We start from the raw sequence: 26,531 nt of genomic DNA on the forward strand, positions 1-26,531 counted from the left end.
GATAACAAGGATTTAACGGCCTGCATTCTTAACTAAACTGAACGAAGCATACATGGGGTGGCTGATATTCAAAGTTCTACTAAAAGTGTCCATATTAAAATGTGAAATTCTTCAGCTATTTAGCTACATAAAATAGACAACCTGAGAGTGGTCTGTGAGTGCAGTTATCCTTTCAATTGCTCTGTACTTTTCAAATCTGTACACACATTTTTTCTATTGCATTAAAATTTGTCACGTATAATATATTTGTGTGATTGTATGTGCTCTATATAAGCAAAGATTTCTACTGATTCTAGGTCATGCTAGCTGAGCTAAAAGGTAAAGATGAAGTATATGCGGTGAAAGTCTTAAAGAAAGATGTCATCCTTCAAGATGATGATGTAGACTGTACAATGACAGAAAAGAGAATTCTGGCATTAGCACGGAAACATCCCTATCTAACACAACTTTATTGCTGCTTCCAGACCAAGGTATGCTAAATAAGCCTGTTGATTAACTTTCATCAAGAGAGCTGTACAACAGTATTGTTAAGTATTTGCAGTTCAAAATGAAGCTGCATAAAAGGTACAAATACACAGTGTTTTGAAATATTCTTAGAGGATTTCACTGACGCCTCAGAAGCATGAAATTTGAATGGGCTCCACTTTTAACTTGCATGTTATCAAGAAATCAAAGGAAAATGGTATATCTAGCTCTGCTTGCCCAAACTGAATCTTCATGGCAAATATAGTGCCATTATTAAACAGCATAAATACTGTGAGGCCTTGTACATGACAGAAGATGGCAGTAGAGAAACAACAATAGGTTACTGAGTTATCCTTTCTGTGTCCGATAATAGGGTATATCAGTGGCTTACATAACTGAGATAAAAATGTTGTTAGTGTCCAGTATGCAGAGAAAGAGAGACCCAAATTGTTCATTAAAACTCTGTTTTCGTTAACTCGGACAGAAATAAGATTACAGGAGAACCCTCCTGCGGTTCATATTTTCAGTTTCTTATGCTGTAAAATGAAGCTGATGTTTGCAGAATTCAAAAAGAAGAGGAGGCAGATATGTTGCCCTTCAGATCAACTCCTATAAAACTAATGCTGTCCATGAGGTCGGAGGACAGCAAAAGCTGATAATGAGAGATCCTTGCTCCTTAAACTATTCCCTTCTCGACTGCGTGTTCACTGTTAAGGATTCTGATATGGAATCCATCTGCAGACTGGGGTTGCTACCAAAATGTAAGCACTCTGTAATCTGAACCATTCTGTTTCGATGGTGAGTGAATTGTCTAGATTCTCTGAAACTGTTAATTAGGATGTTTGAAACTAGTCCTGTTCACTGCTAATTTCCGTACTTCATCCCCATAGCCCTTTATTTCTCTCTGTCATCCAGCAGAGCAGACAACAGTCGTCTGTTCTTCACCTGGTAGAAAAAGGTTCTCTTGTACTTTGTGTCACCTTCTTGACTTCACTGGGAGTGTTGCCTAAGAACTGCAGAATAAAGCCTAATTTGTGAATAAGCAGTTTTGTTGATAGAATATCACTTATTGAATCTGGTTAAAACCTTAAAAATATCTGTAACCTTAAAAAGTTCTTTTAAAATATTGCATGTTCCAAATCATTAACCCCATTTAAGTCCATGTAAATTTTGTCGTTAACTTAAATGGGACCAGGATTTGGTCCTTAGAGAAAACACAATATTTAGACTTAAAATGTATAAATACATAAATAAATGGATATATATAAAATAGAATACTTGAAAATCAGTTATATTACTTACCAGCCAAGTCCTGAGTTCAGGGTTCTTTTTCAGTAAAGGTTGATATTTGAATTCTTGGGGCAAAGTCATCCTGGGTGTAACTCTATTAAAATAAGTGAAATTGAACCAGGAAGAAATTAGCCCATTGTACCTAATTCAAAGACATTAAACCAACATTAGGCATAACAAAAATCTTATTGTTTAGTTGCACAGCAGAACCAAAAATGTATATGCACAAATGAGCAGTTAAATGTTTACCTGACTTATACATGAATTTGCTATGGCTTTACATGCAATTGTGGTAATTAGATGCATGCAATTATGGAATATCTGTGCCTAAAAGGTTTTTGAACAGAATTGTCAGGAAAAATTGTTTAACTGAACAGTTGATTAAGAAGACAAGAAATGTGGTTAGTGTGTTGTAGGAAAATTGTCAGTAGTATCTAGATTACAGTTTTCAATTTTTCCATTAGCAGATTGTTGGCATAATCTCACAGTATTTAAAGTAATGGGGTTTTCAGCCTTTCACATCTTCTGACACTAACACAAATAATGTGTTAGGAACATATATGAAAAAATCCAAATAAAGTTTATTTCTAGTTAAGATACTTCAAAGAATCTGAGAATCATTTTAATTTGAATTTCAGTTGAGTTTCAGAATGTTTGAACACACTACTCTTACAATAATAGATGAGGCATTTGGAGGAAATAGATGCCATCAACAGAGAGAGATTTTCAAGTCTAAGGGAGACCAGACCTTCTGAAATGTAAATAAATATACCATCCTGCTGATACAAGTCATGTGACTGGGGAATGTTAACATCAATAAAGGCCAACTTTATATATGGTAAATTATGCCACTGCTGTTTCCTCCCCGCTCTCCAAGCCATTTCCCAGTGTAAGAGATTCACAAATTTGTCTATAGCTCCCACTGACATCCTCTCAGTCCTCTGTTCTCCTCCCCCTTTGCTTCCATTTAGGCCATCTCTCCACCAAAGAGACTATTCAATACTTCTCCTCTCTCAAGGATAATAACTAGACTAGTTTGTGGTTAGTTAAAACTTGAATGAACTGATCACTAAGTAACTTGAGTTAACTAATGAATTTATAGTCCTTAGTCTAGACACCTAATAAGTGTTGTTCCAAGACACAGTGAGGTATATTTGACTGTGATACAGTTTCCTATGGGAAATAGTGGGGACCCCCATTGGTTTATGTAAAATTTTAATCATGCATAGACCTTGTGCTGGCATTCCATGCAGTGGTTGATTTCACTCAAATGTTATATTAGCAGAGAGCAAAAGTTGAGCTTGTAATTCTCACAAGAAACCTGAGTCTTTAAGAATTAAGCTCGTCCTGTTAAACAACAGAAAAAAACCATGTGACCTATGTGTCCAGTCAAAACAAAGCAACACATCTCAATAATGAAATATTTCAAAGAACTGCTTGTGAACAGTTTTGGACGCTTTGTAGAAGTTGTACATAAATATAATTAATACATCTGCAAAAATTGTAAACTGTGAATTGGGGGGAAAACAGCTATATTATTCACTGAATTATTTGCACAGCTCCAATAAAAAACCAGGTAGGGAAACAGTTCTTAAACAAGCAGTGTACAATAAAAATAGCTTTGCTGAGACAAAGGCTTTTGCACAGTAGAGCCAAAAATGTTTCAAACATAAGTGTCGGATTAATTATTCAGACTAAAATTGTCTGCAATAGGAGCTTAAGTTGCTGAGCCTCTCAGAACGGGGCTCTACAATAATGATCCTGCTGGAATTAAATTTTACAATTCAGATATATCTTATTACTCATACTGGGGAAGACTGGCACTGTATTAAAGTACTTGATGTTTGTTTTCTGTAAATAACTTTGTTTTGTCTTTTATTCCATTCCCCACAAAAATTAACACTTCTAAAAGGTGGGAGCTTTCCCTTGCATACTGTAAAATGTAATTAAACCTTTGCAGACAGTGCAGAGAAGTTGCTCAGTACAGAATGCATGGCAAGACACACTGTAGTGTTTGCCTTCATAATGTGGTGTTGTAGCCATGTTGGTTCCTTATGTTAGAGAGAAGGTGGGTTTGCTAATATCTTTGTCTTTTATTAGTGAAAGAGACAAGCTTTCGAGTTTACACAGAGCAGACCTGAAGAAGAGCTCTATATAAACTCAAAAGCTTGTCTCTTTCACCAGCAGAAGCTGGTCCAATCAAAGATATTACCAAACCTACCTTGTCTCTTCATAAGGTAGACATTTTAATCTGTTCAGATATCCTTTTCATTAAGATGTTTTTTCTATATTATCTTATAGTCATCATAGCTATACTACGGAAAATATTTTAAATTATTTTGGAAAGCCATGGGCCCAATTCAGGAACTAGAACAAGTGGATCTAATATGGGTATACACTTACATGTTAATATTGCTTTAACAATGCTTCTCGGTTTTGACTGGCAACAGTGTCGAACAGCCTCCCCAGAAGATGAGAAGGCTGTCAAGAGCATACATTGGGTCCATAGTCTGCAGATATTCACACACATGCTTAACTTTAATTACATGAATATTCCCATTTGACTTCAAGATTGGAACCATAATCTTGGGTACAAGGGTCTCAACTGAGCAAATCATGGAAGCATGTGTTTTACTTTAAGCAAGTGCTTAAATTCATTGACATCAAAGCCAAGCACGTGTTGAAGTTCTTGGTGAATGGGGATGTATTTAAGCATGTGTTTTGCTGAACTGGGAGACTAGAAGAAAATTAAAAGATATTTGAAAACTTCTGTGAAATTCCCATCTGTTGTTCACCCATCTTATAAACTGAACAAATAATGCAGGGGGAGATGTTGAATAATTAAATTAAAATACCGGTAATATCATGAAAGGAATTGTTCCTAACTTCCTAAAATACAACCTTTTGCTGCTGAATTTTTTTCATGTTTTGTTTCAAACCTAAAGGTAAACTTTTCTAAAAGATTGATCAAAACCAGCTCAGTGTTTTGAAGTTACTTGAACATAGAATAAAATATGCTTTCAATATATTTTTATTAGAAATGTTATGCTTGAATAATTTGAAAAAGGAAGGATGCTAGATGCTTCAAATGTGGTTTGTTTTATAGACAGGTGGTCAGAGTAGATGGTCATAATTGTCCCTTTTTGCCTTATAATCTATTAATTACACTGAGATGTTAACATCAAGACAATTTGATGAAAATTAGTTTTAACAGATGGATTGATGAATGTTTAAAGTCAGCTTTCTAGTGCATTTGCATTGAAAATGTTTCTTCCTCATGGATATGAATGAGAGTATAGTTATTCCCCCAAGCCCTCATGAGGTTAGTAACCATTATCCCCATTTTATAAATGGGGAACTGAGGCACAGAGAGATGTTACACGGGAAGTCTGTGGCAGAGCTAAGAACTGAACACAGGTCTCCGGAGTCCCCATTCAGTGCCTTAACCACAAAATCATCTCTCCTCTCTTCTATACTGGAGTACTTCTCCAAGGATACTGTGTGTTGTTTCTAAAGAAAAAGCTAGCCATTTAATACATTTCTGCCATTCTGTTAGAAAATAGTCACACATTTTAATATGAATATGTAATGTGTATGTCTTCATATGTTTGTGCACATGTGTCATGTTTAGAAATCTAGATTTGTTAAATTTTATCTTTAGAAATCAGCTTGTACTTTGGGCATGCAGCAGTAATAATAGGAATAAAGAGCTGCTCATAAGGTGGGGGGAGCATAGAATACTGTGTCCTTATTACAGATGGCATTAGCTATTGTAAAAGTTTCATTAAAATGAGTGGGATGTTAAGTGGCAAGAGGAATAAACTGGCTAGTTTGAACTTTCATGCTATCTGTCATTTATAGATCATGATGTGACTCATTTAATACATATTTATCCAATTCATTGGTCTTCTGTATTTATTTTATAAACCAGGTTTCTGGAAGAGAAATTTCAGTAATTTAAACAATATATTTATTTCATCTTCAAAGTGCTTTATGAACATACATTAATATCCAGAACAGCCCTGCCATGAAGGTGTAATAAGTAGGCATTGTTATCTCCGTTGTACAAATGGAAGAGATTAAGGCTAAAAGTGACTCCTAATTTTGGCTTCCTCAAATTTTAAATACCCAACTTGACACTTTGAGTCTGGCTTTCAGAGGTGTCTAAAGTTGGGCACTCAAAATTAGTAGCCACTTTGGGAACTTTTGGCATCAGTGACTTCCCCTAATGTGAATAAAATGAGTCACTACCAGAGTCTGACTTAGAACTCAGGTTTCTGGCTCTCAATCCTTTCTTCAGAATGGTAGACCATGCTCCACCTGTGAATGGAGAATGTAGAGAAAAAAATATTAGGTAATATAATTTTGCCCATGTTTATTGGTAGGACTGGCAGGAAAGATACAAGAGTGAATTGTTGAAACATAAAAAGAAAAGGAGTACTTGTGGCACCTTAGAGACAGACAAATTTATTTGAGCATAAGCTTTCGTGAGCTACAGCTCACTTCATCGGATGCATTCAGCCATAGCTCACAAAAGCTTATGCTCAAATAAATTTGTTAGTCTCTAAGGTGCCACAAGTCCTCCTTTTTCTTTTTGCGAATACAGATTAACACAGTTGCTACTCTGAAATCTGTTGAAACATGATTCACTACATGGTGCAAGTATACAGTCCTACAAGTGAGTGAGGGCAGGGGTTTCTTAGTATGCCAGTAAGCTTTTAGTCTTTCAGGAAATGCTGTGTTGTTGGTAGTTTTGTTATACAGTTTTCCTTCGAGAGAATCTGTGGCAGATAACAGGAAGATTTCTAGAAAAGGGGATTTCCTGCATGCTGTTTGTGACTGCCTCCGTTCCAGGACAGGTGTGTCTATATGTGTACATGAAACAAGCTAAACTTCGGGTAATCCCACTGATTTCCCTCCACTGGGAAGGCAGCCTTAAGGGCCTCAGAATTCTGCTACCACTCGACAGGGCAAATCTGATGTCAGAAGCAAGACATTAGTATCAGAAGAAGGGGCGGAGCTGTTATCAGAAGAGGGGCATTAGTGTCAGAAGAAAGGTAATTAACTATGGATGGATGGATAAAAGAAAACCCTGACTTCAGCAGAAAAGGGACAAGAGCCTGAGACAGCATGAGCTAGTGACTTTGCTATTGCTGTTGATTCTTATGTGGTAGGCAGTTGGATACTGGGATGAAGGACAACAGTATTAAACCCTAAGACAAACAGATAGTATCATTTAGCATTCATATATTATAGAAGCAATTCAATTTTTCACCTTATCAGAGTACACTCAGCAGGGATGTCAACTCACTCTGTGCAGAAGACACAAAGATCATTCTGTGCAACGTAGTTAGGTCACCTAATCCCCATTGTAGGTGCAGCTAGGTTGATGAAAGAATTGTTCTGTCAACATCTTAGACAGGTGGGTTACCTATATTGATGGAAGAACCTCTTCCGTTGATGTAGAAAGCATCTACACCAGTGGTGGGCAACCTGCGCTGCTTCCCACAGCTCCCGTTGGTTGGGAATGGCAAACTGTGGCCCCTGGCAGCTGCGGGTGGCCATGCAAATGTAAACAGATAGTCTGGTGGCCCACCAGCGGATTACCCTGGCGTGCCCACCACTGGTCTACACTGCAGCTACAGTGGCACATTGCAGCACCACAGCCTTGCCGTTGTCCATAGACATAACCTTAGATTGTGAGTCCTTTGGTGTAGGAACCATTTCCTCCTTTGTGTTTGTACAGCTCCTAGCACATCGTTGTTGTTGGAAGGATGTTCTTGTATTTAAAGCACTGACTGCAATTTAGGAGATTTAGTTTCAGTTCACAGCTCTGTCACAGATTTCCTGTGACCTGGGCAAGCCACCTAATCCTCTGCTTCAGTTCCCAATCTGTAAAATAGGAATGATAATTCTTCCTTTTCCCATCCTTTGTCTGCCTTGTCTATTTAAACTGTAAGCTCTTTGTGGCAGGGGCAATCTCTCACTATGTGTATGTACAGCACCTAGTACAATGAGGCCCCTGATACCAGAAACAAAAAAGTCATTAGAATCTATGCCTTAGTTTCCTGACTACTGACTAAAAATGTCAATATTATTAGGAAATTTGCATTCAAAAATTAGGCTTTGCTAAAAAATAAACATACAGAAATTAATATTAATAGAAATGGCATGTATTGTTATTTAAATGACAGTGCAAACCGGTTTTTGTTTGTTTAAATATTTGTTTGTTTGTTTAAATATTCCCATGCAGTTTTCACAATTCACACACTGCAGTATTGTGGATAGCATGAGAACCAGGAACTGGAATGGACTAGTCTATTTTTATTCCTAAAAGTGAAGTACCGAAAGCTGAACAGACAGTGTAAATGGTGAAAAGTAAATATGATATTAAAAGCTCGTTATTTTTTTAAAGTAAGGTAATATTTTTTGTTTTGATACATTATTTTTAGCCTGACAGTTCCTTTAAGAAGTAGAATGTTTGTAAGTGGAAAAAAATAGTTCTTGATTGCATTAAAGAAGCTTCCCCCCTTATGTTTATTTAACAGGCTAGTAAATGTCTTGTGTGATAATAGCTCAGGGTGGTGTCATTTGAGATCTACAGTGCAAATTAACCTCACTGGCTGGCCAGTTACATTTATCTGAGACAAATCAGAGGTTTCTAATCCATTTTACCTGGTATTCTTGTGCTTTGGTTGCTAGGCAGCTAAACTCATTATGTAGTAGTTGCGATAGGGTGTAATTTGTTTAGGACAAGTTTGCACTGCCCTATGTTACTGGTTAGTGTCACATTAGAAATTTTGTATGGCTCAATTTTGTTATGTCTATGGCTTCAGTGGGATTGTGTATGTGTGACAGAGCCCTGGATTAGCCCCAGTAACTTTTAGATTAATCAGAGCTAAAATATTTTAACACAAGGTACATTAATACATTGAGCAGAGACAAATTTTCCACCAGTAAGCGTTAACTATGTGAAAGGATTGAATACGATGATAAACATACAATATACAACAGATGTTACTAATACTTATATTGTTTTATTAGTTGGTTCCAACAGATTTATTCAAATCACAAGTGCAAACAAAATGAAGTTCACCTGCTCGGCAGATATTTCATGAAGTGCAAAGAGGTACCAAGGACTAATATCTAGTGATGACTCAGGCATCGTACAGTGCAGAGAAACCCCGACAATCTGATGTAATAATATTGTGCTGAGTATGACACTTCAGGAATTATTTCAGGCTGTGTGTTTAATTTAGATATCACAGAGACTGTAACATATTATGATAGTTTAGTGATCAGTGCATTGTTTAAAAGTAGATATTGTGGTTGAGAATAGTCGGGATGGTAAAGCTGATGAGTAAATACTGTAATTATTGTCTCTCATACACACAAGTTTCTGTGTCCAGCTTGGTGACCTGATTTTGGAAATCTTGCTGTTATGCTGCTTAATCGTTGCTAGCTGTTCTTGAAAGATTATTGAAGCCTGGTTAGCTCACTGAAGATCCATTGTTCCCATTAGCCCTGTTAGTTTTACACTTCAAGTCCCGGCCATCAGAGCAGTCAAATTCCCTCAGGGCCCATCTCCGTGCTTACTCCTGTAACTTAGGCTTTGTCTACACTAGCACTTTTGTCGGAAAAACTTATACCAATCAGAAGTGTGAAAACCACCCGCCCCCCGACTGACATAAGTTTCACAACAAAAGTGCCAGTGTGGACAGCACTATGTCGGCAGGAGACGCTCACCTGCCGAAATAGCTACCACTGCTCATTGGGGGTAGTTTAATTATGCTGGCAGGAGAGCTCTCTCCCACTGGCATAGGGCGACTACACAGGAGACCTTACAGTGGCCCAGCTGCAGCGGTACAACTGTGCCACTGTAAGGTCCATAGTGTAGACACAGCCTTAGAGAAGGCATCAGTCAAAAATATCTAAAAGTTCTCTTTTTTAAGCTAGTAAAAGGTTTTTATTTTGAGAGTTTGATGCAGCATCCACCCTTTTCAAATCCAAATACATGACTTGCTTCTGGTGTGCATATATAAAGTGAGTGTTGCAGCTGCAGCTCCACATTTTGCTCTGGTTGTAACCTACTAGGGCCTTGTCCACACTTAGGAATAGCCCTGATTCAGCAAATGATTACCAACTTTCACTGTAGCTGCACTGGTATAGACAAGGTCAATCTAGGTTCTGCACTGATTTGAGCTAATTAGGGTTCACCCTGAACCCTGGTTTACCCTTGTCTACGTTTAGGAGTCAGCACTGGTGTAGCGATACCAATTGCTGCTATACCTGAAGATTCACCATCCAGCTTGTCTAGTGGATTTTGTACCAAAAATGACTGAGTGCAGAAAGACACTTATTTGAGTAGCAGGTGGAGTCAGAAGTGTGAGGGCCTACCTGCTTTCTCCCTACAGATTGTAGAACTTTACACACTTTCCCTGTTGAGAAACACATTGCCAGTCCTGTTGAGGCATATCTGAGTACAGATGCATTTTCAGAATACCAACCACAAGCTTTACTAACGTTTTTCCTGCCAAAATTAAGTGTCTTGTACATCCTACTTTGGCAGGGATCAAAGGAGACAAGGATGTCATCTTCCAAAAATGGGCAAATGTGGTTGTGAGGTTTGTAGGGAGAGCAGAACTTAAATACACGTCTGTTGCAGAATCCACATCCCCTTACAAACTCTATGGTGTGTTGCCTTCACGTCAATAGAGTGACTATTTTAATGATTGTTTTTGTTTATTCCTCACGAGGTGTTTTAAAATTACCATGTTTGTACGAATGGTGCATTTGTTCTCAACTGGGAGGAATAATTTAACAATGCTGGTTTAAATAAATCCAGTGTTTAGGTCCAATTGTGGTTTTTAAGCTGTTTGATACACTTCAGTGTGGGGCTGAGAAGGATGAAGAAGGTTCATGTTGTAGCAGAAGCTTCTGCAAGAGTTCTGGTCTGCTGTTTTGTCACAAGTCTGTCTGGGTGGTGTGTGGAGTTACTGCGGACAAAGGACCCCTCAAATAGTACATCAATAGAGGGAGGTCAAGCAGGGGGAGGTTGAGCCGGGAGTGCTGCTGCCAAAACAACAGCCAAGGGCTCTGATGTTCCACTCCCTCTCCCCTTCCTCCTGTGTGTGAAGAAACCTTAGCTTTCAAGGTCCATTCAGTGGGAGGGGTCCTGGAAGCGGTGGGGTGGGAGCAGACCCATGACTCTGGTGCTTGCCCTGCCTTTCTGACCCCAACCTCTCTGACTTTTAACAGTGAGTTTTCCTGAAAACCATGCACATTGGGCATAGTTGAGCCTGTGCAAGGCATAGCCATGGCTACTGGATACTATGGGCTATCTTATGTTGTCTGTTGTTGGAGGCCTTCTGCCACTAAAGCATGTAATTAAGTAGTAGGCCTCGTGTGTGCTGAGGGAATGTGCACAGAAGCAAATATGCCCAGCAGCACTAGATGGGGAGGTCTCTGAGTTACTACAGATAATTCTTTCCCAGGTGTCTGGCTGGTGGGTCTTGTCCACATGCTCTGGGTCTAACTGACTGCCATATTTGAGTTAGTGAAGGAATTTTCCCCCAGGTCAGACTGGCAGAGACACTGGTGGGTTTTCACCTTCCTCTGCAGCATGGGCCACGGTTCACTTGCAGGTTTACACTAGGGTAAATGATGGATTATTTGTAACTTGAAATCTTTTAAACCATGATTTGAGGACTTCAGTAATTCAGCCAGAGGTTAGCAGCCTGTTATAGGAGTGAGTGGATGAGGTTCTGTGGCCTGCAATGTGCAGGAGGTCAGACTAGATGATCTTGATGGTCCCTTCTGGCCTAAAAGTCTGAGATTAGCATGCATTCCCCCACACCATGCAAGCTGCATAGCACTCCTACCTGCTAGGAGAATGTAGCACCACTGGCAGCAGTAACACTCCCTGAATCCTCCCACTCAGCGCATGCAAAATCCAGATTGTGGCTGGAGATTTCCTTACCTGTGTGTACCCACAAAGGGCCATTCACTGTTTGGCTCTAATGTAGGCTGCATGAAATGTATCTATAACAGCAAAGCCCATTACAATAACCGAAGCAGGGAAAACTGATGCTGACCTAGGTATCTGTCAGGTTAACATTTATGCCTTACTAATTGTTTAAACAATGCTGAAAGAACCACTGTTTTACTTGAGTGATTGAGAGAGAACGTTTTACACAATGTTTGTTAGCTGCTGCTCTTATAAGTAAACAACTACATCACCCTGTAAGAAGACTCCAGAAAAAGGAAACTGTACATGAAAATCTGATTCTTCTGTAGCTTCTTTTCAAATGCAGGATAGGTTTGGGCACTTTATTACTTTTTTTTTAACAGCAGCAAGCTCAGTAAATGGCAATTATACACCAGAGTATTTCATCATGGGAAAAAAGGTTGAATCTGCAGAACATGCATTTTGCATCTTCATCTAAACATCCACTGCACTGATTTGTTTTTTTAAATGTCTCAAAAGTAATAATTCTAGTTTTAGGTTTATCACACACTTCACATTGCCATGGGTCAGAATGAATAATTCTGGGTTTGAGACTTGAGAGTTTTCCGTAGTCTATATGTTACATACTATGGTCCAAATTCAGATAGGGGATACTTTAACTTACCCTTTCTTTCTGCTTCTCAGTGTGTAGCTTATACCCGCATAGACTCACTTATACACAAGTGGAGCAGGTGTTAGCTCCACTTTATAGGGAGTCCAATTTATATCACTTTATATGTCACTTCTGAATTTGGCCTATGCATTGTTCCCATTGTATGAGATGCAGTAACTTTGGCAAAATGACTGAGCTCCTAATGTGCTACTGGTACATGCTTTGTATTCTTGATGGAGGCAGGGTTGATTCTTATCTAATATTTTATTCCAATATATTAAGAGTCAAATTGTGCCTCACTTCTGTGCTGGCACCTGTATGTAGTGGAATAAAAAGGGCGTAAGAAGCCCCTTTGTACACCCATGGAATGGCAGGGCACAGACAGTCTTTAAACCCAGGGAGCACCTAGAGCAATGATGACCTCCTCAAAGGGGTGGCCAGGATACAGACCCATAATCCCACTTCACCAGCCAAGAGTGGAGGGAGATCAGATGCTTCTATTCTATTCTATTCAAGTTCTTATACTGCGCTTATCATCGTGGTATCTGAGTGCCTTCCAGTACGGCATTAAGCACTGTGACTACACGTCCGTCATGTGGTGTTCTCTCGTCCTCTCCCCCGGGGGAAAAGGAGATGCAGTGGAGTGTCTTGCTATGCTCTGGAAGAGAGGTGATGTGTCAGTTGTGTTCCCTCTCTGTTCCCTGGAAGCACTGAGCCTCCACACTGCCTGTAATGCAGGACCAGGCCTTAGAGGCATAGTCAGTCCCTTAGGCTACACCTACATTGCAAGCAGGGGAGTAATTGGCAGCTGGTGTAGCTGTACCTGTGCAGACTGTGCTAGCTTTAATCTAGTCAGCTTGTTAAAAATATCAGTGAGGATGCAGTGGCATAAGCTTCAGCCTGGGCTATACAAGCCTGGTTGGCCCTTCTGGGTATATACTTGCATTGCTAGCCTATGCTGCCGTGTCCTCACTGCTATTTTTAGTGAATTAACCAGATTACAGCTAGTTTGGGTAAATCTACACAAGATACAAATTATACCCCCTGCTGTAGTGTGGACCTAGCCTTAGAATACACAGAGATGCTATATGTACAGTAAATATAGTTTCCACTAATAGTGTGACAGGGTAAATGTTAATGTTTACAGTGTTATAGGGATACCATATCTTCCTCATATAAAATATAGGAACATGTTGTCATTCACACTTCCTGGTCTCTACTCCTAGAAACCTGCAAAATAAGTAAGTAAAAATAAATCATTAGGAGCTGAACAAACCAGTCACTTATGAACTCCTTCTGATGCCTGATCCTGCACCCCTCTGGACTGTTCTGTTATGTCATTGTTAGAGCTCAGGATTGAGAGTCCGAGGTTCTTGATTCTACTCTTGGATCTTGAACTCACTCGCTGTATGACCTTGGGTGAGTCATTTAATTTCTCTGTTCCTCACTTTCCACAACTCCTAAAAATGGTGAATAACAACATCTCATGAGGGAAGGGGGAATTAACGTTCTTTATGGTCCTAAGAAGCACAAAATATTATTTAAACATGGAGAGAACTTTATTATTGTCTCAGAAAATATCCCAGTAGTTTTGCTAGTATATTATAGCTTACAAAACTACTGTAATTATTTCCGAGAGAAAGAGAAATTCTCCATTTAATTTGCCTGCAGTCTTTCTCCTCCTACGCACAGTAGCATAAATATTTCATTTCTCCTGCGTCATGTGTACTAATCCATGTCTTCCTGCATCACACAGTGTATTCAGTACTCATGTCTTTTTTCCCAGGCACACTAACTTTCCTTCTTGTGTGTAATGTTTTAACTTTACAATCATCAGCGCAGTAGGGCCATTTTGGGTATGTGATTAGTAAGCAAAATCCAGCCACACTGTTTTATATTATTGCAATAATAATACCAGCAATTGTAAGAAAATGACTATACATTTTAAAAAGATATATTTTAAGTGAATTTAGTGCTTGTGGAAGGCACTACCATGATAACCCTGTAATAAGCCCTCTTTCATACCCAGAACAGGTACAGCCCTAGCAGCAGCTGTACAAATTTTCCCACACAATTTTTCACGATGTCTGAACCCTGACCTGGAGGATGAGAGAGAGCAGGTCAGTCTCCATACTCATTTTGTCCTTTAATCTTTCTGAAACCAAAAAACAAGTGTAATATTGATTTGTGGGAAGTGGACACCTTTCTATTAGGAACCAGACTAACACCTCCTACTGTCTTCACATAGGCATCCAAATAGATGTCAGCTAACTATCAACCTTTAATTTGAACTAGTGACCAGCTGTAGAGGGGAAATGCTCCATATGCCATTACTACTAATCCCTGGAGCCCTCTGGGTTTCCAACTATAAAACTTGACAGTACACAAATTTGGTTATATTCTAAATATGCCATTGAGCTGATTGAGAAATTGTTCTAGTAGACACTGAAACTTCTGTACAACAGGTAGAAAGGCTGAAGAGGTCCAGGCTGTAGGTTTCCATGAAACAATTCTGCTCAAGAAATCCCTTCAAAGTGGTGAAAACTGTTGAATTCAAATATTTCAATAGGTCAGTGGTATAGTCAAAGATCTTGAAGCACTTTTATCTTCCGTTTTATTTCCTCAGTAATAGCTAAATTGAATTAGCTACAGAAAAAATTCTCCCCCTTAATTGTGCCCTGCAATACTGATTACAAAAAAGGACCAAATTGTTCCCTCAATTGCACCCGTGTTACTTATTGACTTCAGTTGGTTTGTTTGGTTCTGACTGAAGGCAGGATTTGGCCCAATGTCTCCTGTTGTCTGACTAATTCACAGTAGTGAATAGCCAGTGTTTTCAGCTGTGAGAACAATATGCTTTGCCAAGAATTAATCATGTACTGGAAACAGGAAAGTATGGAAAATAAAGTAGATATAATTAATGCTTTTAAAGGTCACTGTTGCATTTATAGAACTAGAAATGTCCACTAGGTAAAGAGAGCAATGGATAATTGCTTTGAATAGATATAGAGAAAATGTGGCTCAGAGTAACTCATGTTTACTGTACAAGTAAAATAAATGAGCATGTGGTATTTACCATCTTACTGGATATTTACAAAGATCTGTGCTTTTGGGAAGGATTATGATAGTGTACTAAACTGGAAACATTATTTGTGGACTACAGATTTTACATGCATTTATCAGTTTTCACTAATTCTTTATATGCCTGTCATTTCTTTGTTGGCTTATACATGTATGAAATCTATTGCTTGACTTCATTTTGCCAAAAGAGGTTAGTGCAGAGTACAGGAGAAAAGGTAATACCAGGTTGATTACATGAAGGAGAGAATGAGACATATTCTACAGGGGAAATGTGTGGGGTAGAAACTGTATAGAAGCAAAAATATGTAAATCCTGATCATACTGGGATTGGACACTTCACAGTTTAAAGGGAAGAAAACCAATTAAAATCACACCTGCAAACAAAAAATCCCATAATACAATATAAATACTAATGCAGTGTTCCTAATTGGTTCCTTGCATATTATTTCTTCAGATGTTGCTTTTAGCATCAGGACTCTTCCAATGACTGGCTGCATTTTCTCATCTTCTCCCATACTCTAAAGAGATAATGTAGAATCTATCTGAGCAACTGGAAATAGCATTATCTAAAGTAATCATAATCATGCTTCTGCAAAAAGGCCAGGATTCCCAATGGATAGTGTAACATACAATTCCGTGATAGATCATCAAGGATAACACTTACCAAATTTTTTTACATATTGTAATAAGGATAAATGACACGTACCTCCTGTGGTAGAACTTCCCTCAGATTATGGGTTTCAGAGTAGCAGCCGTGTTAGTCTGTATTCGCAAAAAGAAAAGGAGTACTTGTGGCATCGAATGCATCCGATGAAGTGAGCTGTAGCTCACGAAAGCTTATGCTCTAATAAATTTGTTAGTCTCTAAGGTGCCACAAGTACTCCTTTTCTTTTTCCTCAGATTATGGTTACTGTCGCTAAGAGATTAGGTTCCAAAGAAAGATGTCAGACTTACAGCATTTTGTGCTTTCCCATTAGGGATGTAAATAGTGAGCCATAGCTGGCAATGTCATGCCACAGCCAAAAGGGCATCATGCATAATGCATTAGACTGCATTGAGAAGCATGCCACAAAGTGATGTCAGTCCCCTTTCAGATTTTGTCTAAGCAGTTTTCAATCTGCAGTGTTCTCCGATTGAAATTCTGAAGCAGAGATAAATTAAAGAATATTTGTAAATTTATTTCAGCAACTTATTTTGTAATTATACTGGGATTACCTATTAAATGAATTGTCTTCATCTTCTCTTTTGTGGTTGAAAATAACTACCTGGAGTATATTGAGGAGTGTAATCCATTTATTGGTTTATGGACCTGTTCTTCTTCTAGTGCTTGCTCATGTCAATTCCATTCTAGGTGTGCGCACACCCACATGCACGGTTGTCAGAGTTTTCTGCCTTAGCAGTATCCGTAGGGCTGGTCGTGGCACCCCCTTGAGTGCCACGCTCATGCGCTGGTATATCAAGTGCTGCTGGCTCTACACCCTCTCAGTTCCTTCTCACCTCACATGGTGGTTAGTCAGAGCGCCTTTCCCTGCTTAGAAAGGGCTATCGGTTTCGTCTTCTGACTTCGAGCCTCAGGGTCTTGTATATAGTTGATTCTTTAGTACTTAGTGTTAAGTAGCTGTTAAGTATAGATAGTGATTTGTAGTTAGAGTCCCAGTGGGGACTTCACCCCAGGCGGGATATGCTCCGGTCTCCCAGGTTTAAGCCCTGCACTGTCTGTAACAGGCCTATGCCTGTACATGACCCCCACAGCAGCTGCCTCAAGTGCTTGGGGGAGGCACCCATAAAACAGAAGTGCCACATTTGTAAGAATGTTCAGCCCCACACACAAAAAGAGCAGGACATTTGGCTACAGACTCTCCTCATGGAGTCTGCCCTCCATCCGGCCTCCGAGGTGTCCCGGCGGATTCACCAAGCACCTCAGCATTGATGCGAAGTGCGCTCCCAGCACTGGGCTCTGCATGGAACCATTCCCCATCGCTGCTGCCTAAAAAGAAGACGAGGAAGCATGGCTTTCCGGCACTGGGAAAGAAGAGCCAGGTGTCATTGGTCCCGTCTCTGGTGCCCCTGGCACCAACATTAGTCCCCTCATTACCGATACCAATCCGCAATAACTAGGGTCTCCAAACAGACCCAGGTGTCAAAGGCCCCACTGTGGTCTCTGGAAGGGGATTCCTCTGGCACAGAAGGGAGGCTTCATTGACAGCGTCGGTACACTGGCAGCCCGGCCAGTGGCTGGTGTAATGGCCCTGTTGGAATGCGTGGGGAATGCCAGTCATTGTGATGCCCCCTTCACTCTGCTCGCCTGCTGCCACCTTGGAACCGCAGCTGCTGGCACCGATGGCACTGGGCTCAGTGCAAGAGGCACCCCTGGAGGCTGAGGCAGAGGAGGCTGTAACCACTCCTAAGCTTCCCCCCCCCTTGGGGGAAGAGAACCACAGCCCTCCACCAGCGCTACAGTCCTCGCCTTCATCCCCGGACGAGGCGGTTGCAGGTCCCTCCAGGGCCAGCCCACCGGATGATTTCAAAGACTACCAGGCCCTGCTTCATCATGTGGCCAAGAACTTGGGCCTGGAAGTGGAGGAAGTGGCTGAGCAGGTGGACACCCTGTTTAATGTCCGATCAGCCTCTACCCCAACCTATGTGGCACTACCAGTGCATGGCAGGGTCTTCAAGATTGCCGTGGCTATCTGGCAAACTCCTTCCTCTATCCCTCCCACTTCAAAACAGGCTGAAATGAAGTACTTTGTCCTGGCCAAAGGTTTTGAATACCTTTATACCCACCCTCCCCCCTACTCGCTGGTGATCTCAGTGGCCAATGAAAAGGAAAAAACAGGGCATTCCAGCTCAACCCCAAAAAATAAAGAGACCAAACAATGTGACTTGTTTGGGAGGAAAATTTATTCCACAGCCAGTTTACAGTTTTGGGTGGCAAACCACCAGGTCCTCTTGGGCTAATAGAACTTTAACTTATGGGACACCCTCTGTAAGTTCAAGGAGTCCCTCCCGCAGGGTTTGGCCCAAGATTTTGATACCCTGGTAGAGAAGGGCATCGCAACGACCAGGTGCTCCCTCCAGATGGTGTGGGATGGCGGTTGAACTGTGGACTTGGGAAGGCTAGCCCCCGGCCAGCCCACCCTTTCTGCCTGGGGCTCTGCCCCTCCTGCCTCTTTTTCCCTGCCAGAGCCCAGATCCCCCCAAACCCCGGAGAGACTTGAGGCAACACAAGCACCTCCTACCATCGTCAGGCTGCAGCTCCGAGGCCCCATCCCCGTCCGGAGCCGGGTCAGGGAGAGCTGCGTGGGCAGCTGTGGGGAGCTGGCATGGAGTCGCAGACCCTCCTCCTGCCCCAGGTGGCCAGGGAGCTTGGAGGGCAGGGACACAGGCCATGGGCTACTTGGAATGGTCGCTTTTCCGACCAGACGGATGCGAGGCTGCGTGGACTGAAAAGACACCAGGGCCAGCGTTCGCTCGCTGGGCATGCATATGCCACAGTCGGTGCACAAGCAGGTCTGTCCGCCCCCGCAGCCAAGGCCTTGGCAGCCTCATTTGGGATCTGCAAGGAGAAGGGACAGAGACACGGGTTCTGGTTGTCGCAGCCCTTCTGCCTCCCGTTCACCTGCGCAGCTTGGCCCAGCAAAGCATTCCAGAGGCAAGAGTGCTTGTTTTGATGGCGTGCTCGAGAGCAATCTCCCAGTCAATTCCCCGGATCCACCTTATTCTTTCCTCAACTGCCTTTGCTCCTACCATTCAGCCTAGCCATGGATCACCTCAGACTGCTGGATACTGGACCTACTATCTTGGGGCTATACCCTGCAATTTTTGGCTGCCCTTCCCTCCCACCTTCTCTTCCCCATCCTTGTTCAGGAGGCTCGAGAACCTCCTGTGCCTGGGGGCCGTAGAGGAGGTCCCTTGGGACATGAAAGAAAGGGGTTCTACTCCATTCACTTCCTAATCCTGAAGGCAAAAGGGGGCCTCAGACCAATGCTGGACCTGGGTCACCTCAACAAGTCTCTCAAGAAGTTGAAGTTTTGCATGGTTTCCCTGGCCTACATCATCCCCTCTTTGGATCCGTGAGACTGGTACACCACCCTCAACTTAAAAGACTCTTATTTCCAGGTCACAGGCATTTCCTCAGTTTCATAGTGGGTGGGCATTGTTTTCAATTTACAGCCTGTCATTTGGCCCCAAGGGTGTTCACAAAATACACGGTGCCCACGGCGACTTACCTGAGACGTCAAAGGGTCCAGATTTCCCAGTATCTTGATGACTGGCTCATCAAGGGCAGGTCTCAGGAGCAAGTGCAGAGGAGCCTTGATCTGGTGCGTTCCACCTGCCACAATCTGGGCATGTTAATAAACAGAAAAAAGTCTATCTTAACACCAGTCCAGTGCATAGAGTTCATCGGAGCGGTTCTTGACTCCATGCAAGCCAGAGTCTTCTCTGGAGGCACATTTTCAGGCCATGTCAGACCTGATCTCCCATTTGAAGAACCACCCACTCACTACGACCCACACCTGCCTGTGAGTGATGGGCCGCATGCACATATGTGGTCAGTCATGCTCGGCTCCATCTATGGCCTCTGCAAGCATGGCTGGCCGCATTCTACATCCCCAACAGGCATGGCCTTGACCGAGCAGTCAAGGTGCCGGACCACATTCTTTCATCCCTGGATTGGTGGTTAGATCCCGAGTTGGTGTTGCAGAGAGTCCCCTTCGTGACCCCGTCCCTGTCGCTGATCCTGGTCTCTAACACCTTGGATCTGGGCTGGGGAGCCCACTTGGGCAAGCTCAGCACCCAAGGCTGCTGGCTATGGAATGATCTAGCCCTCCAGGTAGCTCAGAGAGGTTTGCCTAGCCTGCCAGGCTTTCCTGCCCCCACCTGAAAGGCAAGGTGGTGTAGGTCCTCATGGACAATACCGCCACAAAGTATTACATCAACAGGCAGGGTGGTGCCAGGTCTTGGACCTTTTGTCAGGAGGCGCTCAGCCTTTGGGGCTTTTGTATGTGGCATCCCATTCATCTGGTAGCCACCTACCTGCCTGGCACCAAGAATGTCTTGGCAGATTGCCTCAGCAGGTCCTTCTCGTCCTGCCACGAATGGTCGCTCCATCCAGAGGTGATCAGCATAATCTTCCAAAGGTGGGGAACTCCCCAGGTCGACCTGTTCGCATCCAGGCAGAACAGAAAGTGCCACTTGTTCTGTTTGATCCAGTGCATGGACCAGGGCTCCCTGTCAGACGCCTTTCTCATTCCTTGGTCAGGGGCGCATTCTTGCCAGTGCCATTGATTCACAGGGTCCTTGTGAAAGTCAAGCAAGACAAGGTGAGAATTATCCTAATAGCGCCCACATGGCCTTGCCAGCACTGGTTTAGCACATTGGTGAGCCTTTTGACAGCTTACCTGCTACAGCTGTCTCTTTGGTCAGATCTCCTGTCCCAGAACTATGGCAGTCTGTTGCACCTAAACCAGGCGGCACTGCACCTGACAGCTTGGCTACTGCATGGCAAAGCATGAACAAACAGGCATGCTCGACCCGTGTTCACCAGGTCTTGCTGGGCAGCAGAAAACCCTCCACCAGGGTGACCTACCTGGCCAAGTGGAAAAGGTTCACATGTTGGGCCTCGGGGCAATGTATCCAGGCCAAGCAGGACATCTTGGATTATTTGCTGCACCTCAGGCTCCAGGGTTTTTCCCTCCCTTCGATCAAGGTCCACTTGGCCGCCATTTCAGCATTTCATCCTCCGTTCCAAGGCAGGTCTATCTTTGCCCATCATACGATAGCACAGTTTTTAAAGGGTCTGGAGCCCCTCTAACTGAATGTCCAGTCCCCGGTCCCCCCCAGGACCTGAATCTTGTACAATCAAGGTTCATGAGGTCTCCCTTTGAGCCTCTGATTTCCTGCTCTCTCCTGCTTCTCTCCTGGAAGGTTTCACTCCTGGTCATGATAACATTGGCCTGCAGGGTGTCTGAGATCAGGGTGCTCATCTTGGAGCTGCCCTATACAGTCTTCTACAAGGACAAGGTCCAGCTGCAACTGCACCCAGCATTTCTGCCCAAAGTCTTTTCCCAGTTTCATACTGGACAGGACACACATTTACCCATTTTCTTTCCAAAGCCTCATGCGTCAGATGAGGAACACAGCTACGCACTCTGGATATCACGAGGGTGCTGGCCTTCTACATAGATATAACTAAGCCATTCCATAAGTCAACGCAGTTGCTCATTGTGGTGGCAGACAAGATGAAAGGTCGCCCAGAGTCTGCTCAGAGGATTTTGTCCTGGATCATGGCCTTCATCCTCTACTGCTGTGAGCTGCTGAAGGTGTCTCTGCCGGCAATCGTGATGGCTCACTCAACTAGGGCACATGCATCTTCAGCAGCCTTCCTGGCACAGGTACCAATCCAATATATCTGTTGGGCCGCTACCTGGTCATCCGTCCACACGTTCACATCTCATTTATGCGCTGACCCAGGAAGCTCGAGATGATGCTGGCTTCGGCGGGGTAGTGCTGCAAACTGCAAGACAGTGAACTTCAAGCCCACCTCCATTGGCACTGCTTGTGAGTCACCTAGAATGGAATCAACATGAGCAAGCACTTGAAGAAAAAACTGTTGCCCACATTTTTGTAACTGTTCTCGAGATGTGTTGCTCATGTCCATTCCATTACCCAGCCTCCTGCCCCTCTGTCAGAGTTGTCAGCAAGAAGGAACTGAGAGGGAGTAGAGCCAGCAGTGCCGGATATACCAGCGCATGAGCGCAGCACTCAATGGGGCGCTACAGCGGGCCCTACGGATACCACTAAGGCAAAAATCTCCAATGACTGTGCACATGGTCGCCCACACACCTAGAATGGAATGGACATGAGCAACATCTCGAAAAACAACAGTTACGAAAAGGTGGGCAACCGTTTTTACCCAGGGTTTTGAGGACCCAAAGCAATGCTAACTTTACTGTTTCTCTCCAGGTGGTGTCAAGAATAAATCAACGGGAACACAGTTCATCTGTCTGATAAATGATTGATACAAACCAGAGTGCTTTCACCTAAAATTACTTTTTTACTGGGTCTCTAGTGCGCACGCACATACATACAGCTTGTGTGTGTGTGTGTAAGAGTAGGTTCAGAGTATTCCAAACCTTTAGTTATCCAAAAAGTCTCAAATCATTTTGAGGAATCAGCAGCAAGCCTTCTGGGGGCCCCCTCCTTCCATCTAGCTGCTGGGGAACTTAGGTGTCAAATCCCGACCCAGAGGAAAGTCTGCTTCAAAGCACTCTTTCTAACTAAACTTTTTATAAATTTTCTCCAAAGCACATAACTCATAATAGCCTCTAACAGGCTAACAATTTCCCTAGCAACAGCCAATAATAATACACTATTCTCCTTATCAGCAAAGCATTTCTAATCATAACAATAAAACTTCCATGTTAAAGGCACCTAAAACCAAAGTCGCTGTCCAAACATTCCTTCTATTTTCATGGAACCTTCACTTCTTGTCCCAGCCTCCCATTCTGATAGAAAAACTGCAAACATGCAGTTACTTGGCCATGCCATTCAGGGCCAAGTAACTGCAAACATGCAGTTACTTGGCCTTGCCATTCAGGGCCTAAGATTATCCTAGCTATGTGATGTTTAGTTTTCAGCTGGCATGACTGAACATACAAGATGGCTGACTGCAGTACTGTCAAATTCTGGAGTTATATACCCAAAGACCCTCAGTAAGGAGCACAAGTCCTGAAAGATAAATTAAGTGGCAGGTGAGGAGGCCCAAATGTGTTGTTTTTCCAAAGTGTGTAAAGTAAAAACGGGGAGGATGTGGACAGAAATTATGTATTTCTGAGGAAATACAGGCTTCAAAGTGATCCTTCTGAAGCATTTAGCTCCAGTGCTCTCTTTGGCCTCACTCAGGCACAAGTAACTTGGACAGGTAGAGCATTCTCATTAACGCAGGATGCTCTATCATAGAAATATAGGGAAGAGACTCGATAGGTCACCAAGTCCAGCCCCCTGAACTGCAGCAGGACCATGTAAAACTAGACCATCCCTGAGAAGGTGTTTGTCCAACCTGTTTTTAAAAACCTCCAGTGATGGGGATTCCACCTCTCATGGAAGCCTATTCCAAAACTTAACTACCCTTACATCTAGAAAGTTTTTTCTCATATCTAACGTAAATCTCCCTTGCTGCAGTTTAAACCGTTTACTTCTTGTCCTACCTTCAGTGGATGTGGAGAACATTTAATCACCAACCTCTTTATAACAGCCCTTAATATAGCCACTGTCTACTCCGTGCTTGTGCGGTATAAGAACAAGTCCTTTAATGGCAACTGCTGTACTCCAAGACCTTAGGAAAGTCATCTTGCACAGTATTTCTGGCATAACCAAAGACAGGGAGATGATGATGTAGTAAGAATTCTGGATCAAAAAGGTTTGATGGGGCTTTAAATTGAAATCTGAACTTTGAGGAGCTCAAATCATAACATGTCTTTGTTACTTTTGTAAGATGCTGTTCAACAAGGGGCTATATACACAATGCAGACTTTGCTAAGATTCAGTCCCTTTTTCAGCAACCTTCACAAAGTGTGGAGCATTCCCAGCATTGCACAATTGCACAATTAACAGCAGCCTGCAAAACAGAATTGATAGCAACTAGCTATAGTTACTGATCTGGTCCAGGGAAAGCTAATGTTTTATCCATTAGCAGCATGCTGTTTTTAAAGTTGTTTACATTCTTTTGGCAAATGTGGAAGCAATTGCTTGAAGAGGCAGAAGGATACACAAGTTTGCCGGTTTTTTGAAAATAGTCTTGAAGTCAATGGTAAATCACATTACTCAAGCTGTTTCCCAGACAGACGAGAGAACATTGTGTCTTGGCAGACTGGGTGGGGAATTTTCTCTGTTATATTAGAATAAAGAAATCTAAACTATGAAGCAAAAAAAAGTTTCTCCAGATCTTATCGCGGTACAATAACGGGCTGTATAAAAACTATTTGTCCCAGCCACATGTTTGCTTACAAATGGGTAAGATATCTCCTGTGCCAAAAGTTCAAACTACTGTTGGTTACAAGATATATGAACAACAAATGAACTGAAGTTTGAGGATTTAAATAGAGTATTAAGGGGGACAACAAGATGATGTACATTATTTATGAGGATTTCTAATCTTTTAAACTCTTTTCCTATGAGTGTAGATATTTGTTCTTCTTTACCAGGAGCAGTTGCTGGATTTGGGGTAGGGACTGATAATTCTGTGCAAAACTTTGGTTACAAACTTGAAACTGGACCATGATCATGGACCTTCTGAATGAACTTGGGATGAATTTCATGAAAAATCTCTCTTTTGCCCCTGGAATGTAACTCATGGGAAACTTAGTAGTTAATAGTAGTTTTGGCTAGGTTTTGCTTTGGGATTCTGGGTTCATCTGAACACACAGCTCCAAGTGGGAAGCTCCAAGTCAGTTGGTAGAAATGTACATGAATCCCCCCATCCCCCGCAAAAAAAAACACCACATTTAAATTCATTCAGATAGTAACTGCTACTTTTTTAGTTCTGAAGTCAAGGAACTTTTTTAGGGAATGTATGAGAATGTATGTATGAATATCTTATACGTTATTTTCAAAGACTGAAAATTACACAGATACAGGTTTGGGACATGCATATTTCTGGAATAGGTTAGATATAGTCCTAAAAATGAGCATGGAACCAATGGGCCCATTCGAGGTTTACAGTCTTATGTCCCATGAACCATCAGAGCTAGAAGCATATGCCAATGGGAAATGGCCATCCTCAGCTTTCCATTGGTATATGGCATTTCTTTCTTCATCTTGCAAGTCAAGAGATACTGGACACATCATTCTGATTACCATTTTGCTTTATTTCTCCCACAGTTCAATTGTGACATGAGTTAAGTAGCTGATATCTCATGAACAAAGAGAAATAGAGATTAAGGTCCACATTTCCAACCCAGTCTTAATGAGGCTTCTTTGTACCCTCTAAGTATTGTTTCAGCAATTTTTACTAAAAATGAAAAAATATATATTGAGATCCTTTGTTTTTTTTAAATGTATTTGCACCAAAACATGCCTAATCTGAAGCTTTGACATTAATTTAAAAATATACAATTAATTTAAGGCTTGGTCTTGCAAGTGCTGATCACTCTAAGCAGGTGAGTAGGTCTACCCATGGTTTTATGTTATGCATGTGCTTGAGAGCGGTACTGGATCAGGGACAGTGTGTTCTCAGCACCATGGAGGAGCCTATCATACTTGAAATGAAAAAAACCCAATATAAAATTCCCCCAACATCTTCCCCACAAACACATGAAATATACTTAGACAACTGATGATGTGGGGCCTGGTGGGAGGGGAAATACCTCACCTTCCTCCATAAGACCCAAACCAAAACATACCTCTCAGCCTGAGGAAAGAGATGGGCATTTCAGCATGTTGCATGGCAGTCAACTCTTGTCTATTTTAGACCAGATAGTTGATAGAGGTCAGAGTTCCAAGTCAAGGGCCCACTGGCAACTCCCACTCATTTAAACAAAGGGGCTTGAACTCCATCTCCTCCATTAGTCACAGGTAAAGCTAGTCACAAAAAAATTCAACAAAATATTTTGTCCATTGTTTTGGTCTTTACCCAGCTGTGGTTACAGCCACAACCAAGGAGAATGTCAGTTTAACCTATGGGTTACATCTTTATATAAGAAAATGTCTTATCTTTTCAAAATATACTAAAAATATGCGAAGAGTTAGGCAATTATTAAAGGAACTTAGTGCATCCTCCAGCATTGCTGAAATGTTCCATATCACTATGCCCTTGCCAAATATCGCTGGCCATGATCCCATCTGTTGTTTGTACCCTCACCAACATTAGGGACTGACTGTTCCTGTTTGTGCACCTCATCAGTAAAGGTTTAAGTTGAAACGACATTAAAAATCTGATTTAATTATTCTAAGAGTTGCATGGAATTTTTGATCTGTAAACATATTTCATTTACTTTATTACTAATCAATGTCTGTAGCTAACATTGTATGTTTTCAACCATTTAGGTGATGATCTTTTTAGTCAAACCTGATAAC

The 26,531-nt window shown here is 42.0% G+C and overlaps 1 protein-coding gene across 4 annotated transcripts in view; it reads left to right on the forward strand.

Moving 5' to 3' along the window:
* The window catches only part of PRKCE (protein kinase C epsilon), a 518,728-nt gene that overhangs the window by 350,460 nt on the left and 141,737 nt on the right, over positions 1–26,531 (forward strand). For all 4 annotated transcript variants that reach the window (XM_038396526.2, XM_038396523.2, XM_038396524.2 and 1 more), the window contains one exon: positions 297–470. In XM_038396526.2, the coding sequence (XP_038252454.1) occupies positions 297–470 (174 nt within the window). The remainder of the gene's footprint in view (positions 1–296; positions 471–26,531) is intronic.

The sequence above is a fragment of the Dermochelys coriacea genome, chromosome 3 (genome assembly GCF_009764565.3).
Source record: "Dermochelys coriacea isolate rDerCor1 chromosome 3, rDerCor1.pri.v4, whole genome shotgun sequence".
Taxonomy (NCBI): Eukaryota; Metazoa; Chordata; order Testudines; family Dermochelyidae; genus Dermochelys; species Dermochelys coriacea.